The 27,530-nt window shown below is 34.4% G+C and overlaps 1 protein-coding gene across 1 annotated transcript in view; it reads left to right on the top strand.

Moving 5' to 3' along the window:
* Positions 1-27,530, top strand: part of LOC122728842 (cadherin-related family member 3-like) — a 136,339-nt gene that overhangs the window by 39,652 nt on the left and 69,157 nt on the right. Inside the window, exons 9-15 of the mRNA XM_043967588.1 lie at positions 644-826; positions 4,061-4,152; positions 13,446-13,558; positions 14,016-14,161; positions 15,697-15,877; positions 16,692-16,848; positions 20,748-20,853. Coding sequence (XP_043823523.1) covers positions 644-826; positions 4,061-4,152; positions 13,446-13,558; positions 14,016-14,161; positions 15,697-15,877; positions 16,692-16,848; positions 20,748-20,853 — 978 coding nt within the window. The remainder of the gene's footprint in view (positions 1-643; positions 827-4,060; positions 4,153-13,445; positions 13,559-14,015; positions 14,162-15,696; positions 15,878-16,691; positions 16,849-20,747; positions 20,854-27,530) is intronic.

The raw sequence follows: 27,530 nt of genomic DNA, 5'->3' as shown, positions 1-27,530 counted from the left end.
AATAATCCTTTGACACAGGTTATATTATTCCCATTTTAAAGAAAACTGAGACTGTGAGAGGTTACATGACTTAAATATATGAGGTGGGATTCAAATGTAGGTCTTTCTCATCCCAAATTTGGCACTCTATCCACCACAACCCCCCATTTATCTTACAGCTTTAATTTTCTAATCTTAAAGTCAAATGTATAGATGTTTTCTCCAACTAGTCATCTATGGTATGATGTGAGGAACACTAGGTAACATTCCCTGCCTAAATTATATATGCCCAATGGCCTCTTGGATTTCCTAGAATTTTGTCATTAGAAATTATTTTTCTAGACTCTGGGAGGCTTGATGATTTTTAAGAGTCTCTTACTGAAATGAAAATCTACCTTCAAATAAGCATTAGTATATTGAGTACTACATTTGCCTGGACAATAAATGAACATAGAGAGAACATAAAAATGTGGAAGCCTGAAAGAAAATATAGAAAATAAAAAGTCACTTTTAATATTCAATTTTTGAAAATTAAGCAATGACTATTCCAATGTAAAAAAAAAATAAGAGCCTGAAGAATGACTAAACATTTAGCTATGTCCTTCAAGTTAGTTAAAGGAGACCCTATTATTCCAGTTTTATAATCTCTTTTCTTTTTCATTAGTAACAGGCATAATTACTCTACTTCAGCCCTTGACTCTTGACAACTCCAATAGTCCTAATGCCTATCCTTTGGAAATCGAGGCCAAAGATAATGGAAATAATACCAGCTCCTACTTGTTTACAATTTTTGTAGAGAATGTAGATGATCCTGTTATCTGTGATCCTAGCTTTTCTACCGGAAGAGGTATGTTGGCCTTCAGTGTTCACAATACAAAGTAATGTTCTGAGGTAAGTTTTTGAAAGCAAACAACTAAAATGAACATGGAAACAGTGATGCTAAAGAGGACTAGGATTTCACATTTTGAAAATAGCACTTGTAGTTGTGAATTGAAAGCCTTAGCTTCTTACATGGGAATAATAAATGTGCCAAATATTACATGATTATTACTTCACCTTCTTTCTTCAATTAAAAAAAAAAGGAGTGAATTCCTTCTAAACTCTCAGGTTGGACTAAAGAAGCATTAAAGGGGAACATGTGAGCCTGGGAGAAGTCAATCCAACTCCAGTTTGGAGAAGAAGGTGCTGCTTTAATAAAGTCAAGATCAAACTGACATTTTTGGTTGGTTGTTCAAATATCTGTTTCCCATATAACAATGCAGGCCAGTGGTAGTAGCAATAGGAAAGAGCATTCCTCATTCATTGTGGCCAATAGAGTAGCTTTGGATCTTTCTCTAAAGTCATTGCTCTTCAGTTTAGCTGGGACATCAAATATATATACACACATATGTATGTATGTGCAATATACAACAACTTGTTCAGCCATTCTCCAATTGATGGGCATCCCCTCAATTTCCAATTCTTGGACACAACTAAAAGAGCTGCTATAAAAATTTTTGTATGCATAGGTCTTTTTCCTTTTTATCTCTTTGGGATATAGACCTACTAGTTGTGTTGCTTAATTAAGGGTTATCCATGACTTTATAGTCCTTTGGGCAGAGTTCTTAATTGCTCTACAGAATGTTTGAATCAGTAAACTAATTTGAAAGGAATTATTTTCTTCGGTGAGCATTTGTACCTCCTTTGCCATTTGACCAGTTGTACTTTTTTAAGGAGTTCTTTTCTTCTGTCATTCCTGTTGTACATCTTTCCCCATTTTGTTAATTTTTTTAAGGACTTCTCTTTAGTAAATGTTTGTATATTTTCCCCATTAATCTAATTCTGTTTTTAAGGGCATTCTTCTCCTCATTGGATTTCTGTGTCTCTTTTACTATTTGGCCTATTCTGGTTTTTAAGGTGTGATATTCTTCAGTATTTTTGTGCATCCTCTACCAAGTTGTTGGTACTTTTTTCATGTTGGGGTTTTTATTTTTGCATCACTCTCATTTCTCTTCTCAATTTTTCCTCTACCTCTTTTACTTGATTTTTAAAATCCAATTTTGAGGTCTTCCATGGGATGAGACCAATTCATATTTTTCTTGGAGGCTTTGGATGTATCAGTTTTGACTTTTGTTGTCTGAGTTTGTCTTTTAATTTTCCCTGTCTTCATAGTAACTTTCTAGTCAGGATCTTTTTTTTTTCCTGCTGTTTGATCATTTTCCCAGCCTATTTCTTGACTTTTAACTCTGTACTAAAGTGGAGCTCTTCTTCTAGAGTGGAGGTGGCATTGTCCCAAGGTTCAGGTTTTTTGCGCAGCTCTTTGCAGAGATATTTTCTGGGGACCTGTAAGTTTTTGATTCTTCCAAAGTGGTATGATCTACAGAAAGATGTGTTTACTACTCTCCTGGTCTATGCTCTGGTATATGAATGACCACAAACACTCTTTTCCACCCTAGAACTGTGACCAGGGCCCCAACTCTGTGCACTCCAGCTCTGGTGTGCTAGTGCTCCTCCTCATCCTGGGACAGAAACCCAGGACTATGACCCATATTCAAGTATGGGCAATGCAACAGAGTTCTACTCTTGGTGCCAGCAAAGGGACTCTCTATTTTCTTTCTGACCAGTTGTCTTACCCCTCTTACTATTTGTGGAGTGAGAGGTCCAGAAACCACCACTGCTGCCACTGATTCAGTTGCCCCTAAGGCCTTCTGCTAGTTTCCTGGGGCACGGCCTGGATTAGAGCGCACTACATTCTTATCTTGGTACAACAGACCGTTTCTCCTGATCTAAGCTGTTTTGAAAATTTGTTTCACCCTGTCCTTTTGTGGGTTCTGCTCTTCCGGAATATGTTTTGGGGCATTATTTAAGGTTGTTTGGAAGGCACTGGAGGAGAACTCAGGGGAATCCCTACCTTTTTTCTCCATCTTGGTTCTGCCCCATCCCCACCCCCCAACCATAGCTATTTGTAAGAGTCATAAGTGGATGGTTTTTACACCTTCACTTTTAGAAATTCAGTGCACAAATGTGGCCATTGTCTGTTTTAATTCACACAAAATGCAGATCACTAACTTGGAATATTTACCTTTAAATGTTATCACATGCACTCTAAGGTCAAAACATATCAAATAAACAAGCCAGATAGATGCACTCAAAAACTCTTTATGAAAGTCACAATGCATGACTTTCAGATGATTTCAATGATTCAGACTTGTTGGCTTACCTACTATGATAGTGATCCTTTGATTCAATGGATTTGTCCCTTATTAACATATCAATCCTCTAGTTTCTGTTTCTTTGATTTCTGGCATAACATTAAGCAATAATTCTTTCATTAAAAAATTCATTTGTTGAACCATACTGAACAAAATAGATCATATCTACATTGGAATATAGTGTACACATTTTCTTTTCTTTCTTTTTTTTTTTTTTTACTGAGGCAATTGGGGTTAAGTGACTTGCCTAGGGTCGCACAGCTAGTAAGTGTTAAGTGTTTGAGGCCAGCTTTGAACTCAGGTCCTCCTGACTCCAGGGCCCATGCTCTATCCACTGTGCCACCTAGCTGCCCCCAGTGTACACATTTTCAATTTCTCTCAGGCAACATTTCCAGACAGGTGAAGAGGTTGTGGTAATACAAGAGGATGTGTGTGTGTGTGTGTGTGTGTGTGTGTGTGTGTGTGTGTGTGTGTACTCATCCACATGTGTTCTACTGCCTTCTGGGCAGTGGGAGGAAAAGATATGGAAGAAAGAGTTGACTATCCAAGAGTTTGACATGAATGAATCAAACAAATTAAATTCTGCAGCTGTTTTGAGGGTGGATCATGTCCCAGTGACCACCCACATTCTACTAAGCATGACTGGCCACTTAAACACCCCCTCAATCTACACTTGGCCAAATCTGGAAGTGTGTAAAAGAAGGGGCACAAGGATACTGAGACATGTTGGCTAGCCTGGAAAGCAAGAAGTCAACAAAACAGCTGTGATGTTTCTCAGTTAAGAGCCTTCAATCGACAAATAAATGTTAGCAGCAGGACCAGTCTCAAGTAAGGAATAGAATTGGTAGTAATCTACTTTATTAGTCATAATGGTTTCTGTAATGGTTTAGGTATCTCTGTAGTTATTCCTGAAAACATTCCAGCATCTGCTTTCATATACATGATTCTTGCAAGAGATCCAGACCCAGGTCAAGAGGTTGAAGTAAGTTCATACTCTTTTAAAATGATCATTCTTCATTTATTTTTTTCCTAACTTCCATGTTAACTATAATTTTTTTTTAGTAATAAACATGAAATAAATTCAGTTGGTATTTGTTATTTCAAATTTTAGAAATTTTTTGTTTTCATAGAATAAGTACAATGCATTTTGAAAAGAAAAGGCAATAAACTGTCATAGTTGGACTGAGAACACTATGTAAAATTTTGCTCACATTTATTTTCATCCATTTTATTGCATTTACACAAACTGATCGAATATCCTTTCATGTTTCATTTCCCTTTATACATCCCACTTCAGACATATTTTCTTTATTACACACACAATTCACATAAAGGATATTCTGGATCTTTATGTGCTTTCTGTTTTCAATGTTCTGTAGGATTAATCAAGAAGGGATGACAACATAGCTACAGATTAGCAAGGGTTAGAGGAATAAAATATAGAACAATTTAATCACTTTAGATTTTTCCATGGTTTTATAGAGTAAGAATGGTCTATATTCTAATTATAGTAATAAAAATTATCTAATCTCTTAGATTATGTGGTACATGATAAAACATATTATTATACTAAGACATAGTATAACACATTTCATATTATTTCATGTAAAGTCTCCATAGAATAAAAAATCAAATCCCTAGCTATTTCAGTTACTATGAGCTTCTACTGCAGCAATCAATTGGCAATTATTTGTCACTGCATTCCTGTTGATGAACTCATATTTGCCATTTGAGGAGTGGTTCAGTGAAGTATGGATTACATCATCACCAGGAAGTTGACCCATAGGTCTTGTTTTTGGATAGATATCTCTGATCTCATCTCATCAATGTATATTTTCCCTTCTAATTATCTGGATTGTGACCCATCCATCCCACTCTGTTTCACTCTTGTACACTTCCCAATATAATTTGACTACAAAGGTTTCTCCCAACATACTAGGACCTCCCATTATTATCTTGAAATTACAAGTACACCAGTGGAGTCCATGGGCTGTCTACTGGTTATTCTTCACTTTTACCACATGACCAGTCCACCTTCATTTTTACTTATGCATTTCTTTGATGGTATCCTTTCTTCTCTTTCATAATTATTTTATAGTATATTATAGACTATTTATATGTGTCTGTTTTTCTGTCTGGGTGTAAAAACATACAATTCCTTTCTTCTTAGTATTGAAAAATAATTTTAGGCAGATATCACATATATGTATATCCATACAAAAATAAATGAACAGGAAGTGAGCTTGTCTTTGGCAATTGTGAAGTTTTTTTTTTAATGACTTGAAATTTCTCCATGAAAAAAGTCCCATATTTTTAATACAAATATTCTTGTATGACTACAAGAAATGAAACTATATTATCTTTGAAGGATACCTTGCTGTCTATGATTACTGGTCATGACATCACAGCAAAAATGAAAACAAAGACTATATTTTATAAACACAGGATTAGTGATGACTGATTTTGGAATAATTTGAGAATTACCTCTACATGTGAATTCAGATTATCCATTGGTTAATGAAACATTGAAATCTATTTCACAGTAAATGGAATGTAAAGATGAGAATACATTGCAGTTATAACTGCTCCAACCCAGCCTGCTTAAATCATCTGTTAATCTTGAAAATTAAGACATGAATGAAAGAAAAAAAATGTTGACATTGATCACTACTCTTTTGATAAGTGTAAGTAATGAAAAACAATTGTCACACTGAGAATAGAAAATGCCAAAAAACCACTGACCCAAACATTTGATCTTCTTGTCAAGTACAGATTTATGGCAAGCAAGTCTATGAATTTGGAAAACAAGGTCATTTGCAATCCATTATGAAGAAAGCTAATAGAAGATAGTGACTCATATTACCTCACAAGGAAGTATGGAAGGAAGGAAGGGAGGGAGGGATGAAGGAAGGAAGGAAGGAAGGAAGGAAGGAAGGAAGGAAGGAAAGAAGAAAGCAAAGAAAAGAAATGCAACAAAGTTATAATGAATGAACTTGTCCCTGAGGAAGAAAAAAGAAAATTCACTATTTTCTTCTTTGCAAAGGTCAGGGACTGTACCTGTGGAACATTCTGTATACTATAATTTTGCTGAACTTCTTTTCTATTGCTTTTTAAAATTAGTTTGTTTTAATAAGGAATAACTAATAGGGTAGGATGAGGAAGGGATATATTCATGAACTAACGTAATGTAAAAAAGATATCAGTAAAAATTAAAATTTCCTCAAATAGAGCAAAATTCCAATAGAATCTAATATAAAGTAGTACTTTAACCCTCCCACCGCCCCCAGGCACTTGAGAAGACATCTGCAACTACAGATCATTTTATTTTATATTCTCACAATGCAGATTTTTTATAAGAATGATATATGCAGGAATTATGAATATCCAATAAAACATGAGAATGAAACAAGCAGGCTTTTATAGGTGATTTTCTAGTCAGCTAAATCTTCAGAGTCATAGAATTAGGAAATGTACAGAATTACTATGAGATTATTCTGCCTTTTTACATTCGTTTTCAAAATAATTTGATATATTAAAACATAATGCTACCTAAAAACTCTTCCCAAAGTAATTATTTTCCCAAATTGTTAAGAACATAAATGATTCTATGACAAATGCCAACTATAGAAATCTTTTTTTTTTTTACTGTATCACCTACTTGAATTTAGCATCAAACATGTTATAAGATAAGCTTCACTTAAGTGGATTTATAAATATTATGGAAGATATGTTAAACACAATCAAAACAGAAATATTCTCTATTAATGACAAGTTTCTCCATATACACATCTTAATGAATGCCATGGTGCTATATCTAGTGCTACAATGCCACTTTGGAAGGTACCGTATGTCTTTTTTTTGGTTGGGGGGCAATGGGGGTTAAGTGACTTGCCCAGGGTCACACAGCTAGTACGTGTCAAGTATCTGAATAAAGATTTGAACTCAGGTCCTCCTGAATCCAGGGCCAGTGCTTTATACACTGCACCACCTAGCTGCCCCCCTCCCACCGTTATTTCTTAAGAAATATTTAGCAATCCACACTGAAATTTTAAAAATTATGTAAAAATGCATATTTCCAAATTTATAATGTTCTATTGAAAGAGTAGCCCTTTGAATTAGTGTATCAAGACATATTCATTGGAGTAATAGTACAAATGGAGAATGAGTTGGGCCCTGAAATGAATAGAAAGCAAATCAAGTTAGATTACTTTAAGGAAACTGCTAATGTTTTCTATTATTCAAGTTTCTTGCTCTTTCTTGAAATACTAATCTTTTTTTTTAACACCAATATCCTCCTAGAGGTAGTTTATGGCCATAAATCATGGGCAAAGAATTTAAAATACAAGTGACCAAAAAGAATGATGAATAGTGGTACCAAGAAGTTTATGGCATATAACCAACTATGTTATGTGTAGAAAAAATAGTATTGGACATTTATATAGTATATCAAGATTTATAAAGTGATGTATGTGCATTGCCTAAACTGATCATTTCTACAAGCTTGAGAGTTCCATTTTACAGGTGGGGAAAATGAACTTAGGAATATTAAGTAGTGAAGTGACAAAGGTCACAGAGCTAGCAAGTGACACAAAAGACATTTAAACCCAAGTCTTTTTTGAATCTGGGCACAACCTTCCCCTGACCCTGTTGTCATCTGCAGTATTGTGAACATCACCAAGGCAAATATATATATATATATATGTGTGTGTGTGTGTGTGTGTGTGTATGTATACACACATATATGTATACATACATACACACATATATATGTGTATATATGTATATATGCATACACACACACACACACATATATATTATGGAAAGGTTGGTAGACAAACTGTAAGAGGACAATTAAGGACAATAGATGAATAACCTATGTATAGCACTGATATCCATAAAATATGAAAACATAAACCCCAAACTTAAAATACATTGAGTAGATTCTTTATAGAAGATTGAAAGAAAAACATGGACAGACAAGAATCATACTTAATGAGAAGGAATGGAGTAGTTGCACTTTTTCCCAGAGGAGGCAGTACCCACACCGATGAAATCATGAATCTATTTGAGTATTTTAGTTTGTCTCTTCTAAGTCCCTAAGTGATTTAAAGCTGAAGCTTAAAGTACAGCTCTCTAGAGAACTGAGTCTATAAGTAGAGCATTTGCACATGGCGAATTGATTATAATGAAGCATTGCTCTGTATATCCAGCTATCCTAGCCACACACACACCCCTTCCCCCTGTGAAATCTGGCTTGGCAGTGAAGATATTCAGATACTTCCTTAGCTTGCCTACCTTGGAAGACTTATCTAGTAACCCATGAGGGCTCTCCACACCCCCCCCTCCCCAAATCACACACAAAGGAAGAAAAAAAGAAAACAAAACTTTAACAACAGAAAAAGAAAGAGGAAAGCCAGTCTTTTAAAAAAATTCTAATTCAATTTTATCATAAAGTAACCAGTTTAGCTGTCCAATGAAAGATAATCCAGCATAAGTCAATTTGCTCTCAAAAAGTTTGGAAATAAATTGAAAGTAATTATTTTATTATGCATGTCATTAGGAGTGTTGCTAAAAACTTAATATAAGAATAATTCTTATTTTAGAAATATTAACCTTGGTCTATAGAATCAAACTTCTTCTTCTTCTTCTTCTTCTTCTTCTTCTTCTTCTTCCTATTATTACACGATTCTTTTTAGTCAGGCAACTGCACCTTTAAAAGAGTTAGTTTTAATCACAGAATGATAGCTATGGGTTGAAGGATGCTGCTGATGCCCACAAAAACAGTATGTTTGTCCAAAGCTGTAGTTTCTTTTGGACGTGCAGACAATTGACATGGAGCTAAAATCAGGTGTTTTCTTCCAAATAACACAGTGCTTTTCCCTTGTGTGGTGATTACTTGAGTAGGGAAGTAGGAAATGGCTTTCTTTATTATCACAGTCTTAAAAATTCAGCATTAAGATTCCAATTAGTAATTCAACAAACAGTAATTATTTACTAAAAAGCTATAATACTGAGAATAAGAGATATTGTGGAACATACAACTAAGGGTTTGAAAGAATGTATGGATTGTTTTTGAAGTTTGGAATTGAATGAAGGCTCTGCTTTGCTTTATGGGACCTGTCTTCACAAAATTAATTTCTGCTTAAGTCTTGCCAAATAAGTTTCTTTCAACAATGTTAGGACTCAAAACATGCTTTTTTGCTGAAATATTAACCATTTGTTTTTCTAGTTTTCTATATTAAGTTCTACAGTTAATGCCACTGATTACTTTGCTTTGGATTCTACAAATGGCATTCTTTCCAAAACTGTTGAACCTCATCTGGACTATGAAACAAATCTTAAGGTGAGAATGGAAGGAAAAAAATTCCCCCAAGGGAAATCTGAAAATTTTACTCATGTTTTTATGTTTATATGCTTTTTGAGAGGTTCCCCCCTCACTACTATAATCCAACATAATTTTCTTTATGGATACTTTCTCTCCAACAATTATAAAGTGATGTTTCAATTGACAATAAAAATAAATATTTTAAAAGTTCATAGGGTTCATATAATATACATATAGGATGTACTTACATATATGTGTTTTGTTTATACATATATATGCATATATGTATATATTTTATATCTATATTTACAGTGTATGCATATATGTCTATGTATTTATGCATTTATTTGTATATGTGCAGGGTCTACATCTGCAATTTCATTAGTGTGGAAAAGCCCCTGTATAGCAACTCACTCCACAATTTGAGATTAGTAACATATAATTTATAGAATTAAAGAGTTGTCTGTAACAATAAGAAGTTATATGGCTGGGTGGTAGTGATATATTGTGTCAGAGAAAGTTAAGAGAATTAGATCTTCCTGAATGCAAGGTTAGAATGTTTATTTTCTCTTGATCTGTCTTTATCACTCTCTGTCTCTTTGTCTCTGTATCTTTGCCTCTATCCCTGTTTCTCTTTTTCTATCTCTTTCTCTGTCTCTGTCTCTCTTATTTTCTTTTTCTTCCTTTCTCCCTCTCATTCAGAAACTCAGTTAATACCAAGACCATTATTACTATTGTTGTTATTTTGTTGGCAAGTACAAAATAACATTCTTAATGTTTATTTACTAGATTTCATTAACATATGATTTCAGGGTTTTTTGTGTGTGTCTCCATAGTCATGAAAAAATAGATCTGAGTAATTAAATGGAATTATATATTTTATTTTATTGAATTATCAGGAGAATTGATTCAACCCTTGGCTTTGGTTTACCATAGAGATCTGGCCTAAGTTTCTAAATCCCTGATCAAATTTAAATTAGTGAATGTTTGGAGGGAAGAATGAAGTACAGAGGATCAGAAAAACATAATAAATCATGCAGTTTATCCATTGCCTCTTGGTCCATTTTAATTTTGAATATCCAAAATAATAGGGATGCTGTTACTTCTTTAGGGAGATCATTTAATCACAAGTTATATTGAACTTTTCCCAATATCCTTTTCACAAAATAATTATATCCATTTATGTTCTACTGTATAACTTGTGTGTGTGTGTGTGTGTGTGTGTGTGTGTGTGTGAGTATGTGCATCACATGGTTTAAAGGAAAATGTTCTTGACTGGAACTTAGAATACCCGGATTGAAGTCCTAAATCCACTTTTTTGGGGACTGACTTTGGGTACATTATAGAACTTCTTTAGCCCTCAGTTTCCCTAACTGTAAAATGGGGATCATAGGCTCATAGATCTAGAACTGTAACAACCTTAAGAGATTATATTGTCACTCTATAGATGAGAAAACTGAGACCCATAGAGGCTGGGTGTCTTACTCAGTGTCAGAGTTAACAAGTGCCATAGATTGGATTCAAACTTGGGCCAAGTTCAACACTTTTTACATTGCCAGAAGCTTGGTCTGAGAATCAAATACAATAACTTGTCTCTGTAATGTTAAGGTGTCATATGAATATAATGTAATACTTTATTTTTAAGTTAAAATGCTTGAGTTTTGAAAAAGGGGAGGAAATGCAGAATTCTGACTAGCAGAATTATTTGGTGCCACATCCCCAAAATTTCCCATTGTGGTTATGGATTTGGGATAGGTTGGGTTTTGTTATGATTTTCTTTTTAGAGTCTGTACCTCTATACCCTCATGGTTACCATATTAAGTTTTGGGACTGTTGGAGACCAGGAAAAGATGGCCACCATCATTGAGCCCAAAGTGTTCCTTAACTACACATGTAACTTCAACTCCCCCCACACCCCCAAAAGGCCTGAACTGATGGGTATGTTTTAGTGGACCTTGGTCTATTAAATTTTTAAGCAAGAGGTAAACTGCTCCCTGTAGTGAATGACTTTGTTGAGAAATGGTAGTTCTTAAATCAGTATACATACTTAAAATTGTTTTTTTTTCTAGTAAGAATGAGGTGAGAGAGGATAGCTAGGAAAGTAATTTTTTTAAAAAATTGATTGTCAAATTTTAAGTTCCAATTTCTTTGTAAATCATCTCCTGGGCCAGAGTTTCTCAAATTAATTTGGTTACAGAATTCACTGAGGCTTAAAAAATGTTGATGGAACTTATAAATGCATGATTTGGGGTCACATTATGGGACAGTTCTAACTAGAGGGAGGAAATTAGCAACATTTTGAGCAAAATAAAGTTGTTTTGCATCATATATATTTTCACATGTAACCACATTTGATATCTTAGAATATGATTAGCATCAATATTTTTCATGGAACGCCTTTTCATATAACACAGATGTGTTCAGTGTTCCATTGATCACACTTTGGGAGACTTCTTTCTTTCTCTGATTCAATGCCTAGGAAGTTTGTATCTGTCTTTTAACTGCTTACAACTTATATTTACCAGTAGTATGTTGGTCAAATCAGATTTCAGCTAGATTTTCCAAATTATACCTCATCGTATTTTGTCATTTCTTATTTGTTTGATGTAGTCCATGCTTGCAGAATAATTTCTTTCATACAGGCTTGAAAGAGTAAATAAGCCTAGTAACAGTTTCTTTATATACACAGCCTATTGAATTATTTGTCAGACAAGCTAGTAAAAACATATTAAACAAGGGGAAATCTTCCAGCATTATTTTTTTAACAGATTTGTAGGTTTTTTTCTTTATTTGGACCACTATCCATTTTATTTTTCATTTTAACAAATAACAAGAACTATAAATTAGCATATACTACTCAGTATTGGTTGAATAAAAGAATGCATTTTTTCAAACATTTGATCATTAAGTAGTTCACTATAGCATTGTCAGTATAAAAATGATCTACAGTTATGCTCATTAGCCCTCCTTTTATCAATGTCATAATAGCCATATATATATTTAACAAAAATATCAGTAATCATAGTACATTTTTTAGGTTAGACATACTGTATTTTTTTCAGTGCAGAAATATTTGATATATTAGGATATTTTCCGTTTTTTTTCTTTGCTAAATTGTTAGATTTAAATTTATATATCCTAAGCAAAGCAACAAAAATGGACAATGTTGGTATATGTTAGATTGGCAGGTCTGTTACTATGATTATGGACTCCACAAGGGCAGAGGCCTTTTTTTTTTTAATTTCTCCATCTTCTAATGCCAATTTCAGTGCATTCCTTACATTGAAAAATGTTTGTTGGTTAATATAAGGTTTATCTTCCTTTTTCCACCATAAACTCCATGAGGAAAGGAAGCTTTGGCTTTTATAGAAGTTGAATCTTTCCTAGCATAATGTAGCACACAATAGGTGCTTAATATATGATTATTGAATGAATAGAAGGTGCTCCATAAATGTTTGTTCTTGAATGAATGTACAGTTAATACTCATCATTCCAATATTGTTATCTGAAATTAACTTTCAGTTGTAAAATCAATTTAATTTACCATCAAATAAAATTCTACAAATGTTTATTGCATCATAGTACCTATAATTATTAAGCTCACTTTTCAAACATACTTACACCAATTTTGATAAGTTATTGTTCTTTGTATTTGGCATCATGAATTCAATCATCAATTTTTCTAAACTTAAAAATGTCATCAACATTTTTATATTTTTATCACATTTCTGAGGCAGCATAAACCACAAGAATCTGGAGCTATGAAGGCATCTTAATTTCAAATTCTCCATGAAAAGACTAAAAAAAAAAATTAAGTAGTTGTTCTGGACTACGCTGTTGTCTCCAACTATCTTCAAATTAGGTTTCTAAACATTCTTTTAAATGCGAAGTAAATTTAATTTGCACATTTCAGGGAGTAGAAATGCACTGTCTTCTTTTATTTGTTTTAGCGTTTCCAGATAGTGATTGCTGCCAGAAGCAGAGGAAACATGTCTCTGGAGTCATGCACTGGCACCATCACTGTAAACATCCAGAATGTTAATGACGAGATTCCAGTCTTTGCGTAAGCTTTGGAAGAAACGAAGTATTTCAATTCTAACATTTCTACCCCCACCCTCAGACCCCCACTTGCATAGAATAATGTAAATAAAAGTGTGTTGCATTATTATTATCTTTAAAATGTTAAAGGTAATATACAAAACAAAGTATCTTCTAGGTTAAAAATAGCATTGTCCATTTTTATTCATGGGTGAAGTCAGACCAACTTACTTAACATGGTTTAGCCCACACAGCTGGTCATTTTCAGAGGCAAAATTAGAATGCAGATCCTTTTTGTTGTTCTTGTTTTCTGTTTTATTTAAAAAAAAAAAAACGTGACTAAATGAGAGTGAAAATGGAAAGGAAGGAAGAGTTATACAATTTAACTAAACAATTTAAATGCTCAAATTTAAAATCTGTTGTCCAACAAATAAAATAATTTTTTGTTTATTTTGAATGATAAAAATACTTTTGTTTTATAGATATCTACCAGATGAGCCTATACATATTTATGAAAGTCTACCCCTGGGAAAAGAACTAATCAAATTAACTGCAACTGATAGAGACATAGGAGACTCCATTCACTATGAATTTGTGGGAACTTTTAAAGAGTTTTCCATAAATGATGGTAGGTCAAACATATTCATTTTGTCCATATTTCTATCAAATAAATTAAGAAAGGTATTGGTCATTATTCTACACAAAACTAGTCAGATTCTCTCCATGGGGTTTGGAAAGGCTCCTAAAAACATACAATTAACATGGGTTTATGAGGTGGGAAACAATTGTCCCAGAATCTCTGCTTCCTTTACATTCTTGAATCCATATAGCAGCTGTCTTGAATTTCCATATGTTAAACTCTGTGTAAAGAGAGCTTTGACTGACCAACACATATAAGCAAGAGCAAGAATCTAGAAGTTTCCATGGCTCACCTTGGCAGAGAGAAGTAGAAGCAACAATTATTAATGGTTGTATGATTCCAAAGACAAAGCACAGATTTTGTTTGTCTGTCTCACACTCCTTCTCTCTTTCCCTCTTTTCCTTCCCCCTTCCCCTTCCCCTTTCTTCCCTTCTCTTTTACTCTCTCCCTTTTCTTACCTCCCTTCCTACCTCCCTCCCCTTCCCTCCCCACTTTCTCTCTTCTTTCTCATCAATAGAAATGTAAATTAAATAATATCATTATAACAAATATATGAACAGTATGTCCAAATAATGTTGTGCTTACAATTTATTCAAATAAATGGCAATTCTGTGCTTTTTAAAAATTATCTAGGAAGTTCTAAGAGTTGTCAGGAAATGAGAGAGATAGATGCAGATACAGAGATACTGAGACAAAGTCAGAGAGTTGTAAGACATTTATTATGGCTGAGAAAGCAGCTAAATGGAAAAGAGAATAACCTTGTGCAGTGGAAAAGGCTCTTTCTATTGGAGTCAGTGGGTTTCAATGAGTTCTGGCTCGGTCCTTTTCTACCTGTTGCCTCTGGACAAAACACTTTAAAACTCTGCCATAGTTTCATCATCTTTACAATGCAAAGCTTTGTTTGGCCTAAATGGATTCTGAGGCTCAAAGAGGCACTAAACCTGATTCAATGATTTCTGGATATAGGAGAAGGGAAGATATTTTAAGATAAATTGTAATCTAGTCCTGTTTATGAATAGTTAATGGGCCAGAAGATATATAATCTTTTCGTTTGTAGGAAACAGGATAACTTTCATTTAAGACTTTGATAATCTAAAAAAGAAAATAGGGGCAGCTAGGTGGCACAGTGGATAGAGCACTGGCCCCGGATTCAGAAGGACCTGAGTTCAAATCTGGCCTCAGACACTTAATGTGTGACCCTGGACAAGTCATTTAACCCTAATTGCCTCACCAAAGAAAAGAAAAGAAAAATATTACTTGTATGAACATTCTCCAAAATATCTAGAATAAAATTGGATCATAATATTTATCAAGATAGCTTTTAAGAGTTCACTTAATGATGCAAATGTATTAAAATATTATATTTAATATTTCATCATTGTACTAAAGGAAAATATCTATCAAATAAAAACCTTGTGTATTTGAGATAGGCTATTATATCAATCCTTGTATACAAGGGTCTATGGAATCACACAATATCCTTACTTTTTTGTATTTCTTGATCTTTTTTGTCTTTCTTTTAGAATCTGGAGTGATCACAATTTCACAACCATTGGATTATGAAAATCCTGACATTCCTCATTCTTGGATATTAAAAATCAGAGCTTATGACGATGATCGGGTACATTCCACCACTGGAACTTTAACTGTCATTTTACAGGATGTGAACGACAACCCACCACAGTGTACTCAGGACCATTATGAGTAAGTTGGAATAAAAATTAAAATCTTCCACAATGTTTAAGGATGAAGTGGAGAATGGGGGTGGGAAAGAAAAGCAAAAGTTCAAACATCATATTCTTCAAGTCATGGGAGAAAAGTCCTTCCTTTGCTTCCCTCCTATATTTCCAGAGAATGTTACTGCTTTGTTTCCTTGTTACTTGGAGCCCAGTGGAATGGAAAAGTAAAGAAGCATCATTTTAGAGTGCCTTGAATGTCAGATAGAAAGACCGATAAACAGAGATAGAAAGATAGTGTTAGCTAGGGTTGTTTCCTTACATTTCATCATTCTTTCCATTACAAAAAAGAGGGCAATTTTGAAATTATACATTTATAGAACTAGACAATGACTACTTTTAGAAAAAATCCCAATGAGCACTAAAATTTCATGGGTCACCAATTTTGAATCTGCTTCCCAGCTAATTAGTTTATCACTTAATGTTACAAACTGCTAATGATGAGCAAAATATCCACATTCAGCATACTGTTTTTTGGTTAGTGGACATGATCAATTCTTAGATCTAGACCTAAAGCTTTTGCATGTTGTTAGAATCTGCCAGAGATTGTGCTTTGCTAGCATATTTTTTGAGAGGACAGGGTCATAGTAATGCCATGATGAGGCATCAGCACAAGAGTTTTTCTTAAAGGAAAATTCCTTAGTGTAGCGGGGAGGGAACTAAAACAGTTAAAATGTGAATATATTGTTTCAAATAATATTTATGAATATAATTTTTTCACCTGAAGGAATGCAGGTTGTCATACTAATAACATATTTCTTTATACATTTTGCCTTATGTAGAATTCAACTTCCTGAAAATATTCCACTTGAAACTCACTTAGTGTCCTTAATTTGTACTGATAAGGATGGAACAGATCCCAATAACAACATCACTTATCACTTGATCATGGACAAATTTTCAAATGAAACATTTACTCTCACTAATAATGAAATAAAAGTAAGTATTTTAAACTTACTCCCTAATAATGGCACAGAGATTTCCCTTAGATTAAAAATAAGTTGTATTTTTATTATTATAAAATTTCTAATAAAGTTCAGTAGTTTAAATAGATAATAGCAGAATATGTTCTCATATTTTCAAATGAACCTTAAATCACCAAGAGATATTCTGGTATTAATGTTGGAATGTATTTTTAAATCATTGGAACAAAATTAGAACAAATTGTTCTCTAACGAATTACTACTTTTTATTTGGAAAAGAATTAATTCACAAAATGTTATTACACTGATCATCAGCAATGAATGTTAAAATTTTTGGCAGTGAGAATTTAATGTAATATAACAAGCTATTTGATAAACATATTATAGGGGTATATGCTATTATATAGGGCATATGGGGTGTTCAGGGAGGACTAGGACTTCTGGTAAGAGGGCTCACTGAGCCCTTTCAGGCACCTTTGGTGCCCACCTGTCCCCCACTCTCACTTGTGGCTCCAAGAAACTTTAGCGTGCATAGTGACCCTATCCCAGTAAAATCATCTCAGCAGGCAGGCTAAAACAGATTGAGGGTAGCTAACTGGTTTTAAACTCATTGGTGATATAAGGGTATGCCTACTCTCATCATGGTGAAGACTTGTGCCTGCAGAATAGGTGGACAAGAACAATTCATTCCGACAGCCATGAAGGTGGCTGGAAGAAGCACTGTGGAGTGCTTAGAGCTTGGTCAGACGCTGAAGATGTCCAGGGCATCCACTACATGCCAGGCCACTGGCAATCATCCTGTCTTTTGTCTTGCCACTGGACTTCAAGGACTCTGGAAGAAAGAGTGAGGCTGATTTTGTGCAATTGCCTCATTGAAATCCAATTCACGCCTAAGTGAAGACATCACTAATCCTCAATATTGTGATGTCATTGGTCTTCTTCAAAAACAAAGGATGACCAACAACATAGAATTACATTCAATAACATAATAAATAGAAAGTGTCATGACTTTGTTAACATGACTCATTTAAGTGTATTAAATTCAATTCTACTCAGGTCATTCTCTACCTTTTCTCATTCCCCCAATCAGTTCATTTGCCAACGCCTATCTGTTCAACTTTTACACAATCTTTCACATCCCTTTCCTTTTTCACTCCCAATGAAACCATTCAATTTCAGGTTCTCCCTGTCTCTCACCTTGACTCCTAATTTTTCTCCTCCCTCAAGAAATGTAGTCAGACTCACCTCATAAAATTTGTGACTACATCACTGAAATAGTAATGTGCTTATCAATAAAATGGTAATATTGGTACTTGAACTACTTGCCTCACAGGATTGTATCTTTAGTAGAATTAAGAGTAGTATCATACCTTTGTATATTTTGAGCTGGAAGGGACATCAAAGGACATTTAATCTAACCCTCCATTTTTACAGATAAAGAAACTGAGTAGAAGTGATTTGTCCAAATCACATTACACTTGTAGTAAAAAGAAGACATAAAATTCAATCCTATATCCTCTGCTTCTAAACTCTGATTCTTCCACTATATCATGCTTTTTCAAGACACCAAATATGTGATAGGGCTCTGTGAATAGCAGGTCATTTGTCTGCCTTTTATATAAAAGTGACCACAAACAAAATTCTGAACCCAACTCTAAATAATTTGAAGCATTCAGTTAATTCAGAGGCACTGTGAAATATTTCTAGTTTCCTCACAATTTGAAAATAGTATAGACATAGAGCTCAGCATGGTTGAAGATAGGGAAAGGTCATAAAGATACTAGCACATTAGAACTTATTTCCAGGTTATCTTTGCTACTTCTTTGTTGTCATCCTCCCTCCAACATTCCCCAGAGTTTGGAGGCTCCTCAGATACTACACCTCTAGGAATAGCTTTTTAATTTTAATTTTTTTTTTAATTTTTGCAAGGCAGTGAGGGTTAAGTGACTTGCCCAGGGTCACACAGCTAGTAAGTGTCAAGTGTCTGAGGTCTAATTTGAACTCAGGTCCTTCTGAATCCAGGGCCGGTGCTTTATCCACTGCGCCACCTAGCTGCCCCCTAGGAATAGCTTTCATACCAAAAAACATTTAGAGGTTTTTGATTGGACTAAATTGTGACTTCATTATTTGTTCACCTCTTATGTATTAAAGATAATACTTCATAGATACGAAATAAAATTGAGTTTGTGAAAGCTCAGAGACATTTCTATATGAATGCTCTTTTCCTGTGTTAAGGTAGAGGGGTAGGGTGGTTCAGTAGAATGGACATGACTCAAGAAGATCCAAGCTCCAAATCTGCTACTAACTAGCTGCATGATCACAAACAACTCTTTTCCCTTTCCTAGGCTCTAGGCTTTAAATTTAACATGAGAGGGTTGGGATAGATCATATCTAATGTCCCTTAGGTATTTCCAACTCCATGGTTTAACTATTTCTAAGAGATAGATCTCTAGGTATTTGTTAATTGTCTTATAAAAATAAAATAATACACAGTCTTGCAATAGTTACTTACTTAAAAGCAAATTTAACCTTTGGCTATTACACTTTCCTGGGTTTGCCAACTAGCTTTAGTGTGAAGAGAAAGAAAGGGAAAGATAAACATTGAGAGAGATTTTGTAAAGTGTCAAGGTAAATAGCATGTAGAGACCCCAGAGAAAGGTTCATCACCAATATGCATTGTAAGTTCCCATGGCGCTATTTAAGTTCAATTTCTAATACTTCCTTCTTGGACACTTGGTTCTTTCTTAATTTCCTTTCTTTCCCAGAAATTCCTCTTCTATCTTATCTAGAAAAATAGTTGTACTGCATTATTATAAATGCAAAATGAGTTAAAAAAAGAATCTTTTCCCTAGGAATTTTAAAAATAGGAATGTTTTGTTAGAACAGCACTGAACAAAAATATAAACAATTAAGCTTCATTAATAACAGATTAAATTTAAATCAGTTAATTTTGATACATAAAGCATCATTATACTTTTCTGAGACACTCCAAGTTCCAATCAGTATTCAGTCCATTCATTCTCAATCACATCTCCTCACATAGTCATAAATCTGGGCCCATTCCATTTTACTCTTTTATCTTCTTTCATTAGACATTATTTCATAAAAGTCTGTCTAGAGTTCTTTGTATTCCTCATATTTGTCCAGAACATTGATGGGAGAAAAATTCCAAATTAACAACAGATTAAGGGATGAGATGAAAAGAAACTGCAGGTAGTTAAGATACTTTGAACTCACTTAATTAAACAAGTTGCTGACCCTAGGAAATGAGAAATTTAAAAAAAATAAAGACAATTATTATAATTATCAGTTCTTAATTGTTTTAAGATTGTAGAAGAGTACCAAAGAGCCCAGAAAAGGACAAGGTCATAGTTTGCTCCTCCTCATAACTAACCATTGTCTTCTTTTTTGATTTTTAGGTCTCTTCCAGGTGATTCTCTCTCATCAGCTCTGTCACTTGGGGCAGACATCTTATGTTCTTATAATGTGTCCTAGTGCTTCTCTGTACTGTTTGTCCAGAAGAGATATAGTTTGTGGATCTGCTTTAAGTCTCTCATCTCCTGTTGCTGTATCTAGGTTGTACTATTTCTATACAAGAACTTGCTCTCAATTTTCTCATCCTTCCGCTGCTAGGTGTGACATCTCTCCTGTCTTCTTTTATTCTATATTGCTTCTTCAACTCTCCAGAACATGTGATACAGGTGGACTAAAAGAGAGATTACCCCTCCCAGGATGTCTATCCTTGTATCCTTATAAGACATATCCTAGTATGTCATCACAGAAATCCTTGAAGTTGAGACATTTCTTTAAAAAATTGATTCTTCTAATTGTGTTAATGATTATTTTTGCAATCATAATAAAGCTCACTTCAGGAGCAGAAAAAATAATTGTAGATTTAACTTTTCCTACCTACAGATTGGACCTAATCAGCTGAATTATGATAATTTTGTTTTTGCTGGGATGCAATTTAAACATACTCTTTTTGTAAGAGTATCTGATGGAGGCATGCCAGAATTATCAAGTAAGTGACTGCTTATTTATTTTGTTTAGACATTTCAGTGGTACTAGTATCTCATTGAAATAGGAACTTCCTGCAGTGGTGCAGACAACAAACTAGACAAGCCTTTTCATCCTATGCAAATCTTGTTTATAACATCTCATAAATACTTCATAGAGAACTGATCCAATTACTAAGGGCTTTCCCTTAGTTTTTGGTGTTTGCTTGTTTTTTTCCCCTCATTATAGCAACATGTTTTTCACTTTTTATCCCTCATTCTCATTACATGATCTGAAACACCTCCATTTCCAGTCATATATCTCTTTTGAGTGGGTATTTCCCACTATTACTTGCATGCCAGTAATCTACATACCTCAGCCTATTTATGTCCCATATCTTTTCATTGTCTCTTGGGTGACCCCAAATTTTGATTCTTTGGAGAGTGTGCTGTTCCATGATTTGCAGGTATATAGAAAAGCTAGAATATTCTTGGTGTTTAAAAGATGGGCTTTTGATTAAGGTGGCACCTTGGTCTAATTGGAAATGCTACATTATTTTCTAAATGTAATCAATCTCAATTTTCTTCTTGTTCAATTCTGATAACAACTCACTGTTCATCTGCAGTTTTTCGTTAAGGTACATGGACTGAATATTGTTCACCTCAATGGACTCTCCATTCAGTTGCATTTCATAGTCTAAACAATTGACATTCTTTTAGTTTTGTGTGTATTATTAGGCCCAAACTAATAATACCTACCTAAGTGTAGTTATCTTGTTTAGGGGTTGTAGCTTCCTCGAGTTTGATAAAACAAGCATAATACTATCTGTAATCAAGAGCTTTTGGAGAAATTCACTATCTTTAGAGAAATGTGTTTTATTTGCATTTTCCACCAATCTCTATGACAGTCACAGATACCTTGATAACCATGTCTCCTTTTGTGGCTCACTTAATATTAGTAATGAAAATATACTTTAAGTTATCTCAATTATTTAATTTATAAGAAATTTGTGTATGATCCTAATATTTACTTGGAAAATATCTAGTTTGAAGAGAGCCTTTAAGGTTGCATTTTACTCTATTGAATTAAATGCTTTTTAATTGCTAACAATAAACTAAGTGGAATAATATTTTTTGCAACTTTCAATTATATGTGAAGATATCATCTGTTTACAGGATATAACCTGTGAAACCTTTTCTTCTCTTTTTTCTTTATGTTCATCATATTTTATATATCATTCTCATAAAATTTTGTTGAAATGAGAAATTATGCATATCAGTCTGTAGTTATAAATGTCCTCTCAATCCTTTGTTGTTGTTGTTGTTGTAAAGGTAACTTACTCTGGTCCTTTGGTACTTTCCCTCCTTTGAGATATCTTGACTATTAATTACTCCACTTTTTCAAAATTGAATCACCTCAAAGACAGACCTCTAGTTTGGTTCTGCGATTTTTGTTTCCTTTAGTACTATATGCACTTTCTAGAGCAACTCATTGAGGACTGAGATTATAGAGTTTGAGTGTCTTGGTTTCACAGTCATATGTGTATGTGTGAAAATATATGTAAATATTCATTACATTCTTTCTAGTTTCATCCCTAAATATTTTTGGGGTGATCTAACATAAATGGGTTTTATGCTAAGCTTTTTGCAAAGCCATTTTCTCTTTACCATTTACTGTTTTTCGTGCTGATACTTTTAATATACTTCCACCATTCTTTTCCATTTTAAAATGTATTCATATATCAAACAAGAATTATATCTTTCTGCTGTGTTTCTTCAATTGATATGAGATTGAGATTAAACTTGCCAAGGTTTGCAGGTACTTTTGACTTACTCATTATGACAGTTTCTTACCTCTCTTAAAACTACATAGGAAATAGTGATAGTCCAGATTGATGTTGATTCCTTTATGAAGCTTTGGAATTGGACTGTTGCAGGGTCTTATTTAAAGCATTGTAAATCACTAGTTATCAAATATTGAGAAGCCATAAATGTTTGTTGAAGCATTCATAATAGCCAAAGAAGTGAAGTAACTAAGTTGTAGGGTATTTTCCTCAGCAAATATTATCTTAATATCTGTATCATTGTTGTTTTTTTCTATATTGGATATGCTCCATGAGCATCCTTTTTTAACAAGACAAGTCATCAAATAAGTAGAAACTGACAGTTGTTTTAAATGTATTCAATAGAAACTGCAAAATGTCAAAATCTATTACTAGAAAGTAGGGGCAGTTAGGTGGCGTAGTGGATAGAGTGCCAGGCCTGGAGTTAGGAAGATTCATCTTCCTGAGTTCAAATCTGACCTCAGACACTTACTATCTGTGTAGTTACTTAATCCTGTTTGCCTCAGTATCTTCATCTGTAAAATGAGCTGGAAAAGGAAATTGCAAACCTAATATCTTTGCAAAGAAAACCCCAAATGGAGTCACTAAGAGTTGGGTGTGACTAAAAGTGACTGAACAACAACAGCAAGTAGAAGTTAGGTATTTAGTGGCATTGTTTAATACTGTGTTGGCCTTAAAAAAAAACACCTCTGCCTTAAAGTCTAAGTTCAACGCAAGACAAAAATGCCCATGGAAAAAAAAGTACTATCTTAAATTAAGAAGGATAAATATCAAACAAGATTAAATGTGATAGTTGCCAATTAAAGCCCTGAGTAAATATAACACAATAACCCTTAGAAATGAAATTTACACACTCCAGTGGAAATCTGGATCTTGAACTGGTGTATAATTCCCTATTTGTTGAAATAGAGCATTGAAATCATTCAAAAGTAAAGCCAAAATTGGGTATTCCTTAATTCTGGGTGAGAGGGAGGGCTTTCTTAGGAAGAAAATACAGTTCGATTAGATGGTTTCTGCACTGGAGAGTATATAAGCATACAACTAGGGAAGTTGTTAAACAGTTTTACAAAAATACACTATTCCAGGGTGCAGCTCTTTCTATAGCAACATCCTAGAAAAAAAGTAATTGTATTCTAAAAGCTTTAATAAACTTTGTTCTTTGCATCGATGAGATATTAAGGTGGGTTTGGGCAATACAACTGATTGAACTAAGATATTAGAAGAGCTGATATGCCAGCTCATCAGAGAGTTTTAAGAATCCTGAACTGGGGATGGGGTGTGGTGGGGTGGGAGAGTCATTAAAGGAAGAAAGATTATGTTTAGAAGATAAGAAATAGTGTAGTGCTTTCCATCCTGGATCAGGAAACTGGATTTCAGACTTCTTAAACTGGATGTCCAATGGGAATTTTAAACTCAATATGACCAAAAGTATGCTCACTGTATTTTCCCCTAGACCTTCCCACAATTCTGTTCTTCTCCCCTACTGTGGAGGGCACCACTACCCTCCCATTTCCCCATGCTTACAAACTAGATGTCGTCCTCAGTTCCTCACTATCTTTCATCCTATGCCTCCCCACCCCTGGCCCTCATAGTCACTCTGTGGGGAGGTCTTTCAGTTTTACTTTTGTGACAACTCTTGGATAAGTCCCCTTTTCTCTCTGAAACTGCTACCACCTTGGAGAAGGAACTCATTACTTCCTTCCTGGACCATTGCAGTGTTCTGCTAGAGGGCTCTGCCTACCTCAAGTATCTTTCCCCTCCAATTTGTTCTTCATTCAGCCACCAAAGCAATTTTCCTCTCCTCAATAAACTCCCCTGTTTGCTATCATCTCTAGAATCATGACCATCACACCCTAGTCCAATATCCCCTTCCCAATATTCTCATGCCCTTTTTGCCACCATGTATACTTCAATTCAGCGAAACTGGCCTCCTTGTTATCCCACAAATGCAGCCATCCCTGGGCATTTTCCCTGTCCATTTGCCACTTCTGGAATATTTCTCATCTCTGCCTCCTGGCCTCCCTGGCTTCATTTAAGTCCCAAATAAAATCCCATCTTCTACAGGAAGCATTTCCCAAACCCTATTAATTCTAGTTCCTTTCCTTTTCTAATTATTTTCTAGTGGATAGAACAATGCCAGGTTTGGAGTCTGGAAGAACTGAGTTCAAATACAGCTTCAGAGACTTACTAGCTGTGTAAGCTTGGGCAAGTCACTGTACTTCTGCCCCAGTTTCCTCATCTATAAAATGGGTATAAAATAGCACATATCACCCAGGATTGATGTGAGGATTAAATGAGATAATTGTAAAGTACTTAGTACTTAGAACCGTGCCTGACATGTAGTAAGTGCTATATAAATATTAGCTGTATTATTAATCATATTCATATCTCTATATCTATCATCCATCATCATCATCATCATCATCATCATCTGTTTGCTTATTTTCTCCAACTAGGTTGTGAGCTCCTTAAGGGACTGTCTTTTTGCCTTTTTTTTGTATCCCTAGCACTTAGCACAGTGCCTGTCACATAGTAGGCACTTAATAAATATTTATTGATTGACTATCAATGAGATCATAGTTCCCAGGAATTCCCTAACTTTCAATGTATGGTCAGAGGTTATAATTTTCAGATGATTTTAGGCGTGGTTTCTAAGAAAGAAAGATAGCAAGAAAGATAGGAAGGAAAGAAGGAAGCGAGGGAGGAAATAAGCAAAAGAAGGAAGAAAAAGGAAAAGGAAGAGAGGAAGGGATGGAGGAAAAAACAAAAGGAAGGGCAGAAAAAGAGAAGGAAGGAACGAGGGAAGAAGGAAGGGAGGGAGAGAAGAAAACTAAGAGGGAAAGAAAAAATACAAGGATGAAAAGAAAAAAGGGAAGGAAGAGAAAACAGAGAGTAAAAGAAATCTCTTTTCTACAACTGGAAAAGTAAAAAAAAAATTCAAACCCCTCTTTTTGAAAAGAGAAGAGGAAATAGGAAGCCTTAAACAATGCAGAGAAAGGAAAGGATAATTGTTTATAACCAATGCCTCAGGTTTTAGCAAACTCTACTGGCATGGAAAGGCAACAAATAGGACAGTAACTTTGAACTTGTAGAAGTTGAACTAAGAGATTTAAAATATCCTATGCTTCTTTTCTCTCCAGAAAACAGCTAAGTGGGTCAGAAGCAGCTAGAGGGAGTAATTCACTTGATTCCCTTTTGTTGTAAATTAATTTCTTTTCAACAAATATCTATTAAGGAGCTATAGTGTGCTGAGCATCATTCCAGTTCCTTAATAAGATGATAGAATTTAGATAAGAGAAGGTACCTATCCTCATGGAGCTGTGTGAAGATGAGACAAGACACTCATAGCTCTAACACCCAATATGATAGATAGATAGATAGATAGATAGATAGATAGATAGATAGATAGGTAGATAGATAGATAGATAGATAGATAGATAGATAGACAGACAGACAGACAGACAGACAGACAGACAGACAGACAGACAGACAGACAGATAGATAGATAGATAGATAGATAGATAGATGAATGGATGGATGGATGTATAGATATTGTTGTTTAGTTGTTTTCAGTCATGTCTGACTTTTTATAAACCCCTTTTGGGGTTTTCTTGGCAAAGATACTGGAGTGGTTTGCCATTTCCTTCTCCAGCTCATTTTACAGATGAGGAAACTGAGGCAAATGGGGCTGAGTGAATCCTTCAGGGTCACACAGCTAAGGTCTACATACACACATGAATAGATGCTTAAATAGATAATAAATAAAAATGATAAAATATTTATTAATGCAATGTAGTTCTGGGGATAAAAATGCCAGGAAAAAAGCCTTTCCTCTCATGGAGCTTAAATTATAATTGGAAAAGATAATAGATAAAATGGACTGGAAAGGAGAGGGGTGGGTGGAAGGGGAAGGCTATTGGGAAGGAAGTAAAAAAGTTTAGAGAACCCACAGAATAGCTAGAAATGAAGCGACAATGGGCTGGACACTTTATAAAGATGCCAGGGACAGGAATGTCCTAAAAAGAAAAGAAGGAAATTCATTAGTTGCCTCATAATCTTTTGAAATCTAGTTCCAGACTAATTTAATGTTGCTCCTCTTTACTCATCCTATACTCCATCCACAATGGAGTACCACCTGTTCTTGAACTCAACTTATTATTCATCTCATAAGCCATCTCTTTATTTGGAACACACCCCTTCAAATTCTCCTATTAAAATCCTCTTTTTCAAATGCCATACCCTTCATCAAGCCTTTCATGAATCTCTTAGCTGAAAATATTCTCTCTTGCTTCACATTTTCCTAAATATTTATTGACATGAATTGAATAAGTTTAGAGAAGTACAAAGAAAAATAGTTCAGGGGGAAAGTCAATACTGAGAGACTGATCAGGTTTCATGAAGAAAATGGAATTTGTATTGTTTTTTTTTCTGATGTGAGTGGGGTGGCTAATTAGTCTCATAGAAAGTACCAAACATTTCACTACAATAATTAACAAATCCAAGTGAAAAACAAAGCCTCAAACTAGACAACAGAGCTGAATTTGACTGGTCTACTGCAATTTACTGAAGAATATTATATAAGGAATTGACTTTAGGGTGTGACTTATTCATATTTTATTAATGAAATAACATTTGATGAGACAAGTCTATGAAGTATACAAATGTACTTAGTGTATAAAAGTGTATAAATTGTACTTTGATATAGTTTGTTCTCCATCTAAATAAAATTCAACTTGTTTGAATAAATTAAACCAGACTCAAGATAGAAAGTTTTGTATGTGGGCATTCTTTTCCTTATTTCTTTATTAGGCCACCAATGAGAAGTTTAAAAAAAAAACTAGAGATGAAAAAAAGGGAGT

This window comes from Dromiciops gliroides, chromosome 5, assembly GCF_019393635.1.
Source record: "Dromiciops gliroides isolate mDroGli1 chromosome 5, mDroGli1.pri, whole genome shotgun sequence".
Taxonomy (NCBI): domain Eukaryota; kingdom Metazoa; phylum Chordata; class Mammalia; order Microbiotheria; family Microbiotheriidae; genus Dromiciops; species Dromiciops gliroides.
This window is presented reverse-complemented; position numbering and strand designations above follow the sequence as displayed.